Source organism: Saimiri boliviensis, chromosome 1 (genome assembly GCF_048565385.1).
Source record: "Saimiri boliviensis isolate mSaiBol1 chromosome 1, mSaiBol1.pri, whole genome shotgun sequence".
In the NCBI taxonomy this organism is placed as follows: Eukaryota; Metazoa; Chordata; class Mammalia; order Primates; family Cebidae; genus Saimiri; species Saimiri boliviensis.
The window spans coordinates 270574519-270592048 of record NC_133449.1 but is presented as its reverse complement, the minus strand read 5'-3'; the positions used below and the strand labels follow the sequence as shown (position 1 = coordinate 270592048).

The 17530-nt window shown below is 44.8% G+C and overlaps 1 protein-coding gene across 8 annotated transcripts in view; it reads right to left on the bottom strand.

Moving 5' to 3' along the window:
• Positions 1-17530, bottom strand: part of DROSHA (drosha ribonuclease III) — a 135688-nt gene that overhangs the window by 92627 nt on the left and 25531 nt on the right. For all 8 annotated transcript variants that reach the window (XM_039469429.2, XM_074386890.1, XM_074386882.1 and 5 more), the window contains 3 exons: positions 16137-16291; positions 11871-11951; positions 2701-2787 (listed from right to left, as the gene is read on the bottom strand). In XM_039469429.2, coding sequence (XP_039325363.1) covers positions 2701-2787; positions 11871-11951; positions 16137-16291 — 323 coding nt within the window. The remainder of the gene's footprint in view (positions 1-2700; positions 2788-11870; positions 11952-16136; positions 16292-17530) is intronic.

Sequence of the window (17530 nt, the reverse complement as noted above, 5' to 3'; positions counted from 1 at the left end):
ATTTAATCTCACAACACTACCAGTTCTGTTCTTAATGAACTATGTTTCTGAACTAACAGAAGTCCTAACAGGAGCAAGGTAATAACACCGCTGACTCAAATACAGAGTTAAAAAAGACTCAGCATCATAGAGTGGAGACTAGCAACAGCATAGAAGTCTCTGAAAGGCCTCTGGGTGCCAGAGGTCAATTCCCAGCCTCTCCAAGAAGTCAACCAACCAAACACTACAAAAAAATCAATTCCCATACAAGTTCAAAGGCCTTCATTCCCTGAAAATTGGATCTGTAACTAAATAATACATTAATCAATCTAAGCATGAGGGACTCTATTCCTTATGCCATTCTCATAATCCACTTTTTTTTTTTTTTTTGAGATGGCATTCCACTCTGTTCCCCAGGCTGGAGTGCAGTGGCCTGATCTTGGCTCACGACCTCTGCCTTCCAGGTTCCAACAATTATTATGCCTCAGCCTCCTGAGTAGCTGGGATTATAGGTGTGCACCACTATGTCGGGCTAATTTTATATTTTAGTAGGGATGGGGCTCCATCATGTTGGCCAAGTTGGTCTCAAACTCCTGACTTCAGATGATCTGTCCACCTTGGCCTCCAAAAGTGCTGGAATTACAGGTAGGAGCCACCAGACCCAGCCATTTTTAACCTTAAATGCTAAATATAGCAGTAATTATTAAGGCTGATAACCTAAAAGACATATTTCTAACACAGATATTAGATTTTGTTCTTTTAAACATTATATATTAAGAACAATTTGGGAAAAGAGGACCAAAAAAATATCAAAATATATATTATTTGTTTTGCAAATATTATGTTAATTTATATTTGACAAACTTAACAAAAATGGTCTAAATTAAAGAAAAGGAAAAGAGAGCCAGGCATAGTGGCACATGCCTGTTATCCCAGCTACTTGGGAGGCTGAAGCAAGAGGATCACTTGAGCCCAGAGTTCAAAGGCAGCCTGGGCAATAAAGTGAGATCTCACCACTGAAAAAAAGAAAAAAATAATGAGCAAAAATGGTGCAGCCTCTTTGGAAACAGCTTGGCCTTTCCTCAGAACATTAAACACAGAATTACCATATGATCCAACAATTCCTGTACTAGGTGTATACCCACAAGAAATTAAAACATATGTTCACACAAACAACTGAACATAAATGTTCACAATGGCATTATTAATAACAGCCAAAAAGTAGAGACAGTCCAAATATCCATCAACTGATGAGTAGATATATAAAATATGGTATATATCCACAGTAGAATATTATTTGGCCATAAAAAGGAATGAAGTACTGATGCATGCTACAACATGGACAGATCTAGAAAAACTTATGCTAAGTGAAAGAAGCAAGAAACAAAAGACCATATGTTTTATGATCATCTCATTCATATGAAATATCTGAAATCAGCAACTCCATGGAGACAGGAAGTATCTTAGCAGTTGCCTAAGCCTCGGGGTGGGAAAGAATTGACTGCTGATAGGTACACGGTTTGTTTGGGAATGAGGAAAATGTTCTAACATTAGATTGCAGTGGTGGTTTCACAACTTTGTAAAAAGACTAAAAATCCCCGAGTATGGAGGCTCACACTGTAATCCCAGCACTTTGGGAGGCCAAGGCGGGTGGATCACCTCAGGTCAAGAGTTCAAGACCAGCCTGGCCAACACGGTGAAACCCCATGTCTGCTAATAATACAAAACAATTAGCTGGGCGTGGTGGCACATGCCTGTACTCCCAGCTACTTGGGAGGCTGAGGAAGGAGAATCGTTTGAGCCTGGGAGGCAGAGGTTGAGGTGAGCTGAGATCACACCATTGCACTCCAGCCTGGGCAGCAAGAGTGAAACTCCATCTCCAAAAAAAAAAAAAAAAAAAAAAAAAAGACTAAAAATCCTGAATTACACACTTCAAATGGGTCAGCTATATGGTATATGAATTATAGCTCAATAAAGTTGTTAAAATATATAACTACAAATAATTTAATTTTAAAATTGAAGTCTCCTGATGATACAGTAATCCAAATTAATTAATTTTGTACTGTGAAAGACAAAATAAAATATGTACTATAGAATAGCATATAGGTATCTACACCAGAGCTAACTCCGTAGGTTCAAATAACTATCCTCGTACTTATTACCTGAGTCATCTTGAGCAAGTTACTTAACCTCATCTGTAAAACAGGGACTCCTGCTCATTTGTACATTTGTATAGTGGGGATAATATCTACTTCAGAGGTATTTTGTGATAATTAAATATGTTATTACATGTGAAACACTTAAAATGGTGCCTGGAACATAGTATGTGTTCAACAAATATTAGGTATTATTATTATTGTCTTAAATATACAAAAGATGTTCTTACTGGGATCACAACACAATAAATAAGCTGCTCACTAATTTTTAAGAGATTTGGAAGTGTTCTATATTTTCTTCCCACTCCATAGTTCAATATTGTTGGCTACTATGAATTTGGCTATTAAGTGTTGCCAACAATATTTAATGAAAAAAAGATACAGTAGTATAGTGAAGAGGAAGCTGAAAGAAACATCATCATTATAAAAGCCAATTTCTCAACATAAAAACAAAATATTTTTCAAAGTAAGAACATTTAAGAACAGAATGTGTAACTTTAGCCTATTCACCTTTTACTCTACTCACATCTTAAATGATATGCATGTGATTTTGTTAGAAACTTACTAAAAAGTTCGTAGGCGGGGAGACTGTAATCCGGTAGTGGAAAAGCCGGCCAGCATTGTTGGTCATAGGACGACAGGGCTTGATGGCCTGAGGGGAAAACACGAAAATCAGTTTACAAGTAAAGCAACAGAGTATTTTTGCTTAAAAATATATTGTATTTCCTAGATTCACATCTAACAAAAGAGATTTTACGTCTGTTCCTTCACCGGCTCGTAGGAAAGAACAGTGTGGTTTGCCAGACCTAGACCAATAAAGCAGGGCCGGCCAGCCTCCAGCTCTCAGCCACTTCCCCAGGTGCTGGTGAAGCAGGGAGGTCCCATAAGGCCATAAATGTCTGTGGGTTTGGGGGCCTCCAAAATACCGTGAACTTGGTAAATGGGCAATTATCATCCATGAGGGTGCCAGGGGGACACCCACTGGACCGCTAGCACACACAGGGGCCAGTCATTGATGAAGCCCTGGTGTTCTTCCATCTGGGTGAGCAGGCCACGCCAGCTGTAAGGAGGTTTTGGAGGAACTCATGAGGCTTCCCGGAGATGGGCCCACTTGGGAGTCCCCTTTATTGCAGCTGCCAGGAGAAGTAGCTCTGCCCTTATTGCAGACAGCCGGACTGGGTCTCGTCCTGTGGGTGATGAGCCAGGGGAGGCCAAGGAGAGCGATACGAGGTGTCAGACCTCTGGTTACAAAGTGTCAAGCAGGGGCTAGAAGAGGTATGAGCTGCAGCTGGGAACACTTGGTTGGGTGGTTGTGTCTTGGCATTTTCCAGGATGGGAAGGGCCCATACAGCTTGATTAACTTCAGGGCCAGGAGAGCTGGTTTGATCTCTGATGGGGCTCCCCTCAAAAACAACTGCAAAGTAAGGCCAGGCACAGTGGCTCAGGCCTGTAATAACACTTTGGGAGGCCAAGGTATGAGAATCGCTTAAGACCGGGAGTTCAAGACCAGCCTGGGCAACATGGCAAAACCGTCTTTACAAAAATTAGCCTAGTGTGTTGGTGCATGCCTGTGGTCCCAGCTACTCGGGAGGCTGAGGCGGGAGATCACCTGAGCCCAGGAGGTGGAAGCTGCAGTGAGCCAAGACTGCATGACTGCACACTCCAGCCTGGTGACAGAGAGAGACCTTGTCTCAAAAAAAAAAAAAATTGCTGGCTTCAAGGTGGCCTATACAGGGCTCTCCCAACAGTACCCCGGTCCCATGGACATGGCGGCTGCATGAACTCATTGGAACATGCTTAAATGTTCCTTCCTCAACTTTACACCAGCCACTTTCAGCACTTGATGGGGAGGTTCATGCTGAGGTATGCTATTCACCAAGCTATGAACAGCCACTGCAGCAGAGGACAGGGACAGCTTATGGCTGCCTGCTCCATGCCCATGGCCCCATCAACTTGTGCTTCCTGGATAACCTTGACTAGGTATCGAAGTCATGAAAGATCTTACCATCTTTGGGGATAGCTACAACTGTTATATTTTTCAGCCTGTGTGTTACAGACCACTTCCTATGGGATACACACAGCACAGCCAGTGGCAACTTTCTCATTGAGTCCCTCCATCAGGTCTTCGAGGAGGTTATCAATTTCTGTCCTTGACAAACGGGTACCTCTTTGCAGACTTCCACAGTGTCTGAGGCATGCCTCCTCACCTGGGCAGGCTGTGGAGGTGGCAGCCACTGTCCTAACCACGACCCAGGTGGTGACTGGTCACGCCTGCAGTGCAACCAATGGCAACCCGACACACTCAAGATCATCATTCCACAGCTTGAAGGCCAGGCCAAGTGACATGACTCTGAGCTGAGCCCGTGTGACTGGGGATGCGGCACCCAGCAGGCACTGGAGGGTGGAGCACATCCCTGGAGAAGCTGCGCTGTCCCATCAGAGGGAGTGATATGCCCTGCAGTGATTGTACAGACTTGCAGGGACCATCTTCTAATTCCACCACTGGTAGACAACAACAGAGAGGCTTTCTGCAGATAAACCTGACCTAAGACCTCCTGGCCTATGGTGTCACAATGCCAGGATCCTTCAGGCCAAGGTGCTCTTCTGGCAGAGCAAGCACTGGAGACATGCCAGTTAGCAATCAGCTCTTGAAGCCAAGGGCATCACCAGCATCCAGACAGTTCTCCTCCACTTGGAAGACTGCCCCCCAACCCCTTACTGGGGATGGGAGGGATCTTAAGAATAATTTTGGCAGGTTTTGCCTAGTGACAGTTTCCATAACAGAGACACAAAATGCACACAGAAGGTAGCAATTGGCCAGAAAGCAGACTAAAAACCACCAGACCCACTGTAGAGCAGTCCACAGGGCTCACCCGATAGCTGGATCAGAGCTAGCTCCCACTCACTGTCTCATGATTCTCTCATAGAAATGAGTGCCATTACTCACCTGCTTATGCAAATCCCACCACCATCCCCAAAGGTCATGTTGGTGGATGGGGTGTTTCAAGTGTACCTAATTACCAGCTCTTCCAGGAGGGGCTGCTCCCTTTCCATGTGATTGTCCTCAAAGATAAGTCTTAGTCACCAATTGATGCTCAAGCAGTTTATTCCGCTTATTCTCTTAAAAGACGGACAGCAGGTGCAGGCCAGATACAGCCAGGGAGTCAAATGACCATGTCACCAGGAGTCTCCATCCAGAGACCATTCTCAAGTTTGGAAGATCTTTTTCCTTTGCTTATACCTATATTCAGTCCAGGTCAGTTACCAGGTGTCTCTTTTCTAAAAGGAGTTTAAAGTATTCTTGTAAGGGGAAACTTTGTTTTAAGCCTTATGAAAGCTGCATCTGTGCCTAGATGGCCTTGTCTCCTGGAAATCTCCAGGCTAGGCTGTAGACTGCTGACACAGGCTGACTCGGACAACACTGCTGACACAGAGTAACGGCCCTGTGAGACATGTGAATGAACATCATAGCTACACTTCATCTTATAGCCACAATACGTTATACTCCAGTGGGGGTTCAGACCACAAGATTTAAGGATCTTTCTAGATCTAAAATCCTATAACCAACTTCCTTTTACTTATAAAATAACACAATAACTGACCTTTGGTTATATTTATGAATAAACTGGAAAAAAAAAAGCACAGAAATTAATCTGAGAACTGAAAGCAGTCTGTTTTAATAAGAAATTTTTAAAACTGGAAAGAATAAATATCCTCAGTAAAAATCGAAGAGGTCAGAAACGAAGAAAGAATGAGAGGTGGTGGAACAGAATATGCATGGATCTTAAGATGGGAAAAGGCAAACAAAGCCGGCAAAAGAAGTGTGCTGTGATGGCACCAGTTGTGACGGCACCATTGGGTATTGCCTGTGACAGACATGGGGATGTGTCACCCAGACCCACGTTCATGGAAGGACTTGCTGCCTGGCTGTGGAGGGCACAGATGGCAGGGAGCTTCCAGCTGTCAGCTCCTTCAGGATCTCTCTCCACTGCAGAGCTCCCTCCCCTGACATCAGGCACGGCCCACCACACATCAGGTACTGAGCAAGGCAGAGGTATAAAGGCCCAGCCACTTCAGCCCAACTCAAACAGGCAATATTCATTCCACAGATCACCCCCAGGTTGACTGCAGCTTTTGTGGGCCTCACTCACAGCTCAGCCAATGCCTCTGTCCAATCCTGCTTCCACCCTCTTCCTTTCACAGATGTTGATTCCTAATACATATCATGCACCCCAAACTCCATCTTAGCATCTGCTTCTAGAGAACCCAAGATGTGGCTGTTGGTACTAGGAGTGACCCAAGAAAACAGGAAATAAGATGGTGTTTCGGAGCTCAATCCCCTCCCAACGCAACGAAGACCCCATCACTTGTGGTAAGGGGAACACAGACAGCCCCTGGCGCCAGAAGGCAGGGCAAGTAAAAGTTAAAGATGGTGAATTAGAAGCTGTACCATTGGAAGCAGACCAAACACCCAGGTGTTTAAGACTGTGGAGAGAATAGTAGCCGTTAAGAACAATGGCTATGATCCTTCAGGGGTGGATGGCTATTGCTAAGCACTATTGATGCTCTACCATAGTCTCCGAACCATAGCCAGGGGTGGGGGGTGCTGGCTATGTCTCAGACTGCTTCATCCCTACTCCCAGTTTCTGATTCAGTGGCTGGGGTGGGCTGAGAGTCTGCCTTTCTAACAAGTTCCCAGGTGAAGCTGATATGAGTCTCAGTTGAGAGCCTTCACTTAGAGAACCACTGCTCTATAGAAGTCTAACAGCAGAGGAGAAGAAAAGACAATTGGAAGCCAGATGTGAAAGCCAGAAGAAACTCTCACTACCTCCAGTGAGAGGTCAAAGCCAGGCAGGACCAAGCCTAGGGCTTACCTGTGAGAGTGGCCAAGCTTCCAAGACAATTAGCCACGGCCAGGACCCAGAAAGCCTGAAATGGGGACATTTAGGTTTTGACTCCCCAGATTCTTCTAAACCATCTGACTGCAGAGATGGCACATCCCTCCCAATTAAGAGCGACCACTCACTTGTGCCAAAAGACGATGGAAGAACCAGCAAGGCAACACTATGCCCCTGCACACACCCCTCAGCCAGTCTCCCCTCCCGGCCAATGCCTAGAATTACTGTCATTACGGGACATAACCCAACTGGAGAAGTGCTGGAAGGAAAGAGATTATATCTCAAAAGAATTTCAAGAACTAACCAACAGCCAGAGAAGTCTGCAGAGGACCCAATGATGAGAGCGCTTGATCAACAGGGCCAGAACACAAAATTGTTTAGGGAAGAGTATATTGACTTGGGAGCACTCAGGATATAACACCACCAAGGTATGTTGAGAACTCCCTGCTAGCATGGCTTCTAAGAGCATGAAGAAGCAACGGCCCACACTCAGCGAAGCTGAAATACCGGAATTGCCATGGTAGACAGTGGAGGAGGGAATTCAAGGACTAAGGGAAGTTAGAATGGATACAGTATCTATGGCTGGAAAATATGCCAAATAATCATGTTGCATGGGAAGCCCCAGGGGACACACCAAAAGGAATGCGCAGGTGACAGGGGCAGAAACATCATGAGGAAGATCAGTGCTGGCCTCCTCTGCAGGCCAGGGCTGACCACAGAAGTGGTCAGAGAGCAGAGCTTGCCAGCAGTAATAGGGATGACAGAATCCTGAAACAAGAGATGCCAGGTGATAAGGCTAAGTGCTGGAAACCAGGCCCAAGTGGCAGTCAAGGGGGTCTGACCCACAAAGAGTCATGGAAATAGTTAGTAGAACACGGTGTCCTTGGGTACAAAGTTAGTGGGCAACCAATAAGAGTACTACTTAGTTTGTACAAACATAAGAAACCAAGAACAGATAACAAAGAGACTTAAAACAGGTCATTCCAAGAGTCGCACTATCCCTTGTCCCCAGTTCCAGACCTGATCAAGTTTTTTAGACTAAAATCCACTGACTGAAGAGGTGGCCAGATCCCAGGAGGAAAGATCCTGTAACAAAATAACAAGCAAAAATCGTCTTGACGACCCTGTCATTCCCCAAACAGGCTTATGGCCATTTACCTGGGGAATGGGAGAAGAGGAATTCCAGACAGTTCAAGCCACGTTAGATGCACTATCTGAATCATCATTGACACTTGGAGACTGGATACATCACTGTGGTGCCCCAGTTACAGTAGAGAATATGAGGCCAAGGTAATAAATGGATTTTGGTCAAGGTGTGACTTACAGTGGATCTATGGAATCACAGATCTACCTAGTGGTCATTTCCCTGGTCCTCGAATGTACCACTAGAACTGACACTCTCGGCATACCCAATGTGCCACTCCTCACTGGGTCCTTGGCATGTGGAGTAAAAGCTATCTAAGGGGAAAGCCAAGCAGAAACTGAAATTATCACCACCCCACTAACCCAGGCATCAAAACCAACACCGCCCTGGGGGGATGGTGCAGATGAGTACCACCCTTAAGGATCTGAAGGCTAAAGGGGAGATGGCACCACTCCTATCTCAAATGGATTCACCTGTCTGGTCCCTGAAGATCCTGCAGGACGACTGTAGGCTAACACAAACTCAACCAAGCAGGAGCTCCAAGTGTACCTGCCAGGCCAGGTGTTGTCATTTAGCTGGAGCGGATATAAAGTACGTGGCAACTGATTTGGTGAATGGGTTATTTTCTACCCCAATCAGAAATGAAGATCAGAATGGTTCACAGACATTTATAGTTTTGCTCCAGGGCTGTGTTAATACTCCCACCCACCCATAATATTAAAGAGCTCCCGACTGTCCAGGCATACTGCGGAAGCTCACAACGCTCCATTACACCTCTGACATTCTGTTGATAAGGCTAGAGACCTCGGTAAAATGCATGTACCACAGGAGATGTGAGATAAACTCTACAAAGATTCAGGGGCCTGCTGTTGCCACACAATTTTTAGGAGTCCAGTGGTCTGGAGAATGCCAAGACATCCCCTCCCAAGTAAAAGACAATTATTGTATCTTCCACCTCCTGCAATGAAGAAAGCACAACACCTGGTGGGCCTTTTCAGTTTCAGGAGGCAAGAGAGTGCACATCTAGAAACACTGCTCCGACCCACTTACAGAGTGGCGCAAACAGCACAGACAGCTGCCCACACGGAGGACAGCCTATGTGAGAAGGGCCTCAGCTGTTCCAGGCTGGAGTACAAGCAGCCCTGCTGCTGGGGCCGTATGTTTTGGCAGATCCAACAGTGTTGGTGGGAAAAGAGGCCAAGAGGGATCTGTGGCTGGCCACATGGGGAGAATCACAATGTTGGTCCCTGACATTCTGCCATTGATAGTGAAGAATTATGTGCCTTTGAAAAAATACTCCAGATGTGTAACTGGGCCTTGAGAGATATATAAGGCCCGGCCAAGAGATACCAGATACACATGTGGCCAGAACCACCCATCATAGGTTAAATTCTGTCAGTCCCACCAGGCAATACAGCATCAGCAACAATCCATCATAAGGCAGAGGTAGTACTCCCAGAGTCAAGCATACCCAGGAGCCAAGGGCACAAACAAGCTGCCTGGAAAGGTGGCCCGGATCCCCACAGCTCCACCACTGTTGCACCAGCTCCCCTCCCTTAGCTACTGACTAAGGATGTATGGAGGAAAGCAGAGGAAAAAGCCCAAGCTTGGCTTACAAACGGGTCAGGTGGCAAACACGGGTGAGCTGAAAATAGACAGCACTACGGCCTCACTCTGGGATGGTTCTGAAAGACAGCGATGTGGGGAAATCTCTCCCAATGGGCGGAGTTTCAGGCAGTGTACCTGGTCATCCACTTTGCAGGGAAAGAGATGTGGCCTGAAGTTAGAATACAGATAGATTCATGGGCAGAAGCAAGTGGCCATGCCAGCTGATCAGGGGCCTAGAAGAAAACAGCTTGGGAGATCAGGATGAGAAGGTCTTGGGTGGAGACCTGCAGGTGGACAAACAGGAGGGAACATGAAGAGCTCTACCTCACACATAGAGGTCCGTCAGACAGCAGCCACCATGGAAGAGGTACCAAGGTACCAAGCAGACAAAATGACTGGGGCAGGTGGTGCCAGCCAGCTTCTGTCCTCAGCCATCTGAGTGACAGGAGGGACACATGAATGAAGTAGCCACAGTAGCAAAGATGGAAGGTTCACATGAGATCAACAGCATGGACCCCACTTATCAAGGCTAAGCTAACCTGTACTGCCAAACGTCCAACTAGCCAGATAGAATGACCCATGCTGAGCCCCCATAATGGGACCATTCCTCCAGGAGACCAAACTGTCACCTGCCTCTCCTGACTACAGGTCCTGAGCTGGCACCACTGCCCATCCAGCCTCCCTTCAGGGAAAGGCCTGCTGCCCAGATGTGCGTTGTGGAGTCAGCACACAGCCTGTAGCTGTTGGCTCCTTCAGGGTCAGCCCCAGCTGCAGAGCCCTCTCTCCCAAGGTCGTGCCCTTCCTGGGGCACCCTGCTCTGGGGACTGAGGGAGAGGGAGGTATGACAGCCATCCCAGCACAACACACAAAAATTCTGACAAGCCAGGCCTGACCAGGCTCACATCACAGGTGAATAGTTCCCACCTCTGTGCTTTTCTTGTCACAGATGTTGATCCCTCATCAACATCTCAGAGGTCCCAACCTGAAGCACATGCACCAATGCTCACAAGACGCCACCTTGTCCCACAATTCCTTGCTGCGCTTGCCGACTTTCAAAGATGAACAAGCAGAAGTGATGCAGGTATTTCAAACTGCCAGACACCATCTCATAGTCTTTATTTCCATTACTGTTGAGGCCTCAAAGAAGTTTTAAATTAAGGTTCTACATATACTATGTTTAAATATAATGTGCTGAATTAGAAAGTGAGAAGCCTGGGATTAATTAAAACAGTTTATACAAATAAAAGATAACGCAAAAAAATGAGGGACAATAATTGAAAGGGATAGTTATATATGACTCTACAGTGTGAAAGTGTTCTACCTATTCAGTTAAACTTACTTAGAGGGTCCCTGACAAACCAAGGTGGGAGACACAGGTAAAATAGTCAATGTATACTCAGTTTGGTAGAAAGAACAGACTAACAGAGAAGACAGGCGCCTCAGAGCACTTTAGTAAGAGCGTTTCTCCAGGGCAATTCATAGCCGCTTAGGATGAAACAAAACTATAATATGTACAGTTGAAGAATACATGAAATGGTAAACACATATGAAATACACTGTGCTCCCTGGGTACGGTGGCTCACACCTGTAATCCCAGGACTTTAGAAGGCCGAGGCAGGCGGATCACCTGAGGTCGGGAGTTCAAGATCAGCCTGAGCAACATGGAGAAACCCCGTCTCTACCAAAATACAAAATTAGCTGGGTGTGGTAGTGCATGCCTGTAATCCCAGCTATTCAGGAGGCTGAGGCAGGAGAATCACCTGAACCCAGAAGATGGAGTTTGTGGTGAGCTGAAGTAGTGCCATTGCACTCCAGCCTGGGCAACAAGAGTAAAACTCCATCCCCTACGCCTGTTTTAAATAATAAAACTTGTAAAACTTTTTTTAAAGTTTCCTTGAGAACACTCCCACTCCGCCCCCCAAAAACCCAAGTGCTTTCCTCAGCAATTATCAGTAACAGAGACTATTAGGGAATATGAAGAGAATTTTGATGGTATTATTTCATTTATGGGGGAAAGAGCAGCGACAACATCTGTCTACTTCTGGCTTCTCGGCATTTACAAACATAATAACCCAAACCAGTTACCTCTTCTCCAGGATAAATGCTGTGTCTAATTCCTGTGCGTCTCGCCTTGGCGCTGCATTTGCAGAGTGGTCCATCATTCATCTGTCAGAAACACAATGTAATTCGTTTTTATTGGAGGGAAAAATCTACACCATGCACGATGATGCCTCCGAAAATATGTGGGTTTTAATGTCATGAGCACTGAAGCCGAGAGGCTGTCACGGTTAGAAGATTAAACGGATGTTCCAAAACCAATAAAGCTGCAAACTGTCTATATTGTCTGATAAAGGGAAACCGTATGACAACACTGCATTGCCGAGTTATTTGTGCAGCCAAGCAGAAAATATCAGTGTCAGCACACTGTTTGCCCCCATCTCCTTCTACCAATTCCCAGGACGTTTTTGTTTCCCTATTCTTATCTCAAAAAAAATGACTCTTTCACAAAAGCAAATTTTGTATCCTGGAGGAACACATACAATGCTTTGAAGGTGACCTGCGGATTAAATGTTTTGAAAAGAGAAACTGTAAGGTAGCTCACTAGCAGAGAAAAGAAAATGCTACTCAAACCAGAAACACTTCCCACACTGGTCAGGTTAGATTACATCTCTTTCCCTGAATTTGTTTCAGTGCCCCAAATTCCGCCCACAAGGCTCCATAGGTGAGCAATTCTTCAAAACCTCTCGTACAGATGAGTGCTGAGCTTGCGGATGATAAAGAGCACAGGGTCCACGTGCTCAAGGAATAACTGTTCTAGACAGGAGAACGACATATATATGATATGCTTAGTAATTTACAAGAAAAAAAAAATCCCTCGAAAGGAGATAATGCCGTGGTGTCAAACAGATGGGCTGGACGAGAAAACAAGATGGCTGCTCCACAAGAGGCACCAGCACACATGGGAAAAGGAGAGAAGGCAGGAAGTCCATGTCATGCTCTGGGCCACAAGATCCATCTAAATAAAATGGATCATTTATGTGAGGGAGAAGACCAAAGAAGCCGAACTAAGATCAAAATCTGAAGGGCCTCGTAAGTCAGGTTCGTGAGTTTCTCTGGTATAAATGGTAATACTAAGTCAAAAACAAGACCAGAGCTTAAATAGGAAGAATGAAGAAGTGGAGTTCCATTTCTCTTTCTTTGTATTAATTTAAAAATACAGGCTAGTCAGAATGCGATGGCTTTTACAAGTAATGGATCACAGTCAGTTACAGATTTCTTTGTTCCTTCCCCACTCCCACTGCTTCTTGACTTGACTAGCCTTTAGAAAAGAAAAAATATGTATACATATACACATATACATATTTCTTTAAAGTTGCTGAGATTTCTAACTCACTGTGTCCAGTTAAAATATAAAAGTCAATAAGACTTTTTCAAAGAAAGTATTAAAATAAAAAGCTGTAACTTTCTTTAGCCTCTTGGGAAATCTAAAGATCCAGGTGGTACAGCAGAGGAATAATACTACTACCTAAAAGAAATATTATGTTAAGATATTACCTAAGGTAACAGCTGGCAAATAAGAGATGTAACAGGATTTCATCAAGAGTTACAACAGGCTGTGCACGGTGGTTCACATTAGGAGGCTGAGGCAGGCGGATCACCTGATGTCAAAAGTTCGAGACCTGCCTGGCCAACATGGCGAAACTCCGTCTCTACTAAAAAATACAATAAGTAGCTGGGTATGGTGGCAGGTGCTTGTAATCCCAGCTACTCAGGAGGCTGGGTCAGGCAGAATTGCTTCAACCAGGATTGCCTGAACCAGGGATGCAGAGGTTGCAGTAAGCCAAGATCATGCCGCTGCACTCCAGCCTGGGTGACAGAGCAAAACTCCGTCTCAAAAAAAAGAAAAAGTTGTACCACACTCCTAAGGCTGGGTGTGGTAGTTCACACCTGTAATCCTAGCACTTTGGGAGGCTGAGGCAGGCAGATCACTTGAGGTCAGGAGTTCAAGACCAGCCTGGCCAACATGGTGAAACCTCGTCACTACTAAAAATACAAAAATAAGCCAGGTGTGGTGGTGCATGCCTATAGTCACAGCCACTGGGGAGGCTGACACAGGAGAATCAATCAACCTCCAGGAGGTGGAGATTGCAGTGAGCTGAGATCACACCACTCCACTACAACTCCAGCCTGGGCAACGGAGCAAGACTGTCTCAAAAAAAAAAAAAGAAAAAAAGTTACAACACACTCCTAATGCTGGTCATGACTTGCTGTGATGAAAAATACAAAAAACTAACTTAGTGCTCACTGGTCTCCATGGAGGCGGACAGACATCCTACATGCTTGCCTTTACAAGGTCTGGGATCCTACATATTCAGCCCTTTACAAGTCTCAGCTATATAGAGGACACAAACCCAATAACACTACACAGCATTAGAGAGACTGTATACAAAGCACTGTTGAATTTCTGATAGAAACAAGTATCCACAGAAATCAACGCAGAGGCTTCTTGCGAGACAGGAAAACAGTCAATTAAAGACTAAAGGGCCAGGCACAGTGGCTCACACCGCTAATCCCAACACTTTGAGAGGCTGAGGCAGGAGGACTGCTTGAGCCTAGGAGTTCAAGACCAGCCTGGGCAACATAGCAAGACCTCATCTCTACACATAATTGTTTAAAAACTAGCCAGGCAGGCCAGGCACAGTGGCTCATGCCTCTAATCCTAGTACTTTGGGAGGCAGAGGCAGGCAGATCACCTGAGATCAGGAGTTCGAGACCAGCCTTGCCAATATGGTGAAATCCTGTCTCTACTACAAATACATAAGTTAGCCAGGCATGGTGGCGGGTGCCAGTAGTCCTAGCTACTTGGGAGGCTGAGGATGGAGAACTGCCTGAACCCAGGAGGCAGAGGATGCAGTGAGCCAAGATCGTGCCACTGCACTCCAAGCTGGGTGGCAGAGCAAGTCTCCATCTCAAAAAAAAAAAAAGAAAAAAAAATACAAAATTAGCCAGGCATGGTGGTGCATGCCTGTAATCCCAGCTACTCAGGAAGCTAAAGCAGGAGAATCTCTTGAACCCGGGAGGTAGAGGTTGCAGTGAGCCAAGATCACACCATTGTACTCCAGCCTGGGCAAGAGAGCAAAACTCAATCTCAAAAAAAAAGAAAGAAAGAAACAAAGAAAAAGAAGCTAGCCAGGAATAGTGGAGTTCCCCTATAGTATTAGATACTGGGGAGGCCAAAGCAGATGAATTACTTTGGCCCCCAGGAAGTCAAGGCTACAGTGAGCCATGATTGCACCACTGCACTCCAGCCTGGGCAACAGTGTAAGACCGGGTCTGAAAAACAAACAAACAAACAAAAAACATATATGGGGAAAGCTTCTTTAAGGGGGAACAAAAATGTTGTAAAATTCAATTGTAGTGATAGTTGTGCAGCCCCATAAATATACTAAAAAACACTGGATTATAAATTACAAGTACAATTGTATCATATGTAAACTATAACTCAACAAAGCTGTTTAAAAAGAAAACCAAGTTTTAAAATGCATGGGCAGTTTTGCAAACATTTCTGCTCAATTCTAAGAGAGTAAAAGGAACATACAAAATACATTTCTGCCAGACATTCTATCAAAAAGAAAGACGGATAGCTGTCATCTAACAAGAACCAAAAAAAAAGCATTTTAATTAATATAGAATGCTATAAATTTACTCATAAAATATACTTTTTAAATTATCTTTATTTTATAGAGATGCTTTATTATGCTTACTAACTTCACATGCATTAAAGATACTATTTTTGTAGGTATTATACATCTGTGTGACATAAATTTTGTATAAAGATGCTAATTTTATTATGTATTATTTCATATTAAAACATTAATTAAAAATAAAATTATTATGTCCAGCTATTACATCATTAGCTCAAACATGCTTAACAAGGAAGAGAACTTGTGACTGTTACCAACTAAAAAAAATGCAATTTTATAGGACTTATTTACTATTTTGCAGCAAAATACCTCCCAGGTGAACTACTTCTAAAAAGACCTCCCAGTTTTCTCTTCCTCATCCTACCATTTGTCTCCTTCCATCTACTGCAAGTTTAATGAGGCAAGGCCATTACCCCTCTCCCTATAATGAAATTTACAAACATCACAAAAATGATTCAAGGAACAGCTGCTCTGGTGCTTATGCTTTGGAACTGAACTTGAAGCTGAAAAGAAACAGTTCTGAAGGACACAACCCTGAGAGTAAAATTCAGTTTCAATACCAGGCAACACGCATCTTCTGAGCCTACAGCAATAACCATTATGTCTGGGTTTAAAACCTTCACAGCAAGGACCTAAAAACACGCACCTGGCCTGGATCGTTGTACCAAAGTTCATCATGAAGTCGGTCAGGGTGGGCCTTTTTGCGTTTGATTTCTGCAATAACATCAAAAACTTCGGAGTCTGAGCTGCTAGAACAGGTGCTGTCCTCATCAGACTCACACTCGGATTCACTGGAACTCTCTAACAGGGATCGGGAGAAAAACACAGAAATTGATGGAATTAACAAACTGGTTTTTTTCTTTTTTTTGAGATGGAGTTTCGCTCTGTCGCCCAGGCTGGAGTGCAGTGGCGCAATTTCAGCTCACTGCAACCTCCACCTCCCAAGTTCAAGTGATTCTCCTGCCTCAGCCTCCTGAGTAGTTGGGATTACAGGCACCGACCACCACATCCAGCTTTTGTATTTTTAGAAGAGAAGGGATTTTGCCATGCTGGCTAGGTTGGTCTCAAACTCCTGACCTCAGGTGAACCTCCCGCCTCGGCCTCCCAAAGTGCTGGGATTTTAAGTGTGAGCCACTGCGCCTGACCAACAAACTGATTTTTGTGGAAACTTCCAAATGACTTAAACCTCGAAAGGTAAGAACAGTTCTTTATTCTTCTAGAAAATACTTAAGGGCCTACTCTACACCAAACACTCTACTAAACAACACCATAAAAAAAAAATACAGCCCATAATGCTAAGTCACAATCTAGTTGGGGAAGCAAAGAAAACAAAGATCTTAAGAGAGAAAAGTAAGGCTCGATGAGCAACGCCAGAAAAATGAAAAACCACAGCAGTATTAATGCAGTTTAACACTTCAGCCAGGTAATGATCCACAAAAGGGCAGTTTCACTGGTGTCCAGAAAGACTGGTGACAATTTCAAAGTATGAGCATGTGACCCAGGCACTGTGACAGGATGGGAAAAGCATGATGAGGAGGAGAGAAGAAGAAAGGAATAATCCCAGCACTTTGGGAGGCCAAGGCGGATGGATCACGAGGTCAAGAGATCGAAACCTTCCTGGCCAACATGGGGAAACTCCGTCTCTACTAAAAATACAAAAAAATTAAATGGGCACGGTAGTGCGCGCCTGTAGTCCCAGTTACTCAGGAGGCTGAGGTAGGGGAATCACGTTAACCCAGGAGGCAGAGGTTGCAGTGAGCCAAGATCACACCACTGCACTCCAGCCTGGTGACTGCAAGAGACTTCATCCCAAATGCCCATCGATGATAGACTAGACAGGGAAAATGTGGCACATATACACCATGGAATATTATGCAGCCATAAAAAACGACGAGTTCGTGTCCTTTGTAGGGACATGGATGAACCTGGAAACCATCATTCCCAGCAAACTGACACAAGAGCAGAAAATCAAACACCGCATGTTCTCACTCATAGGCGGGTGTTGAACAATGAGAACACATGGACACAGGGAGGGGAGCA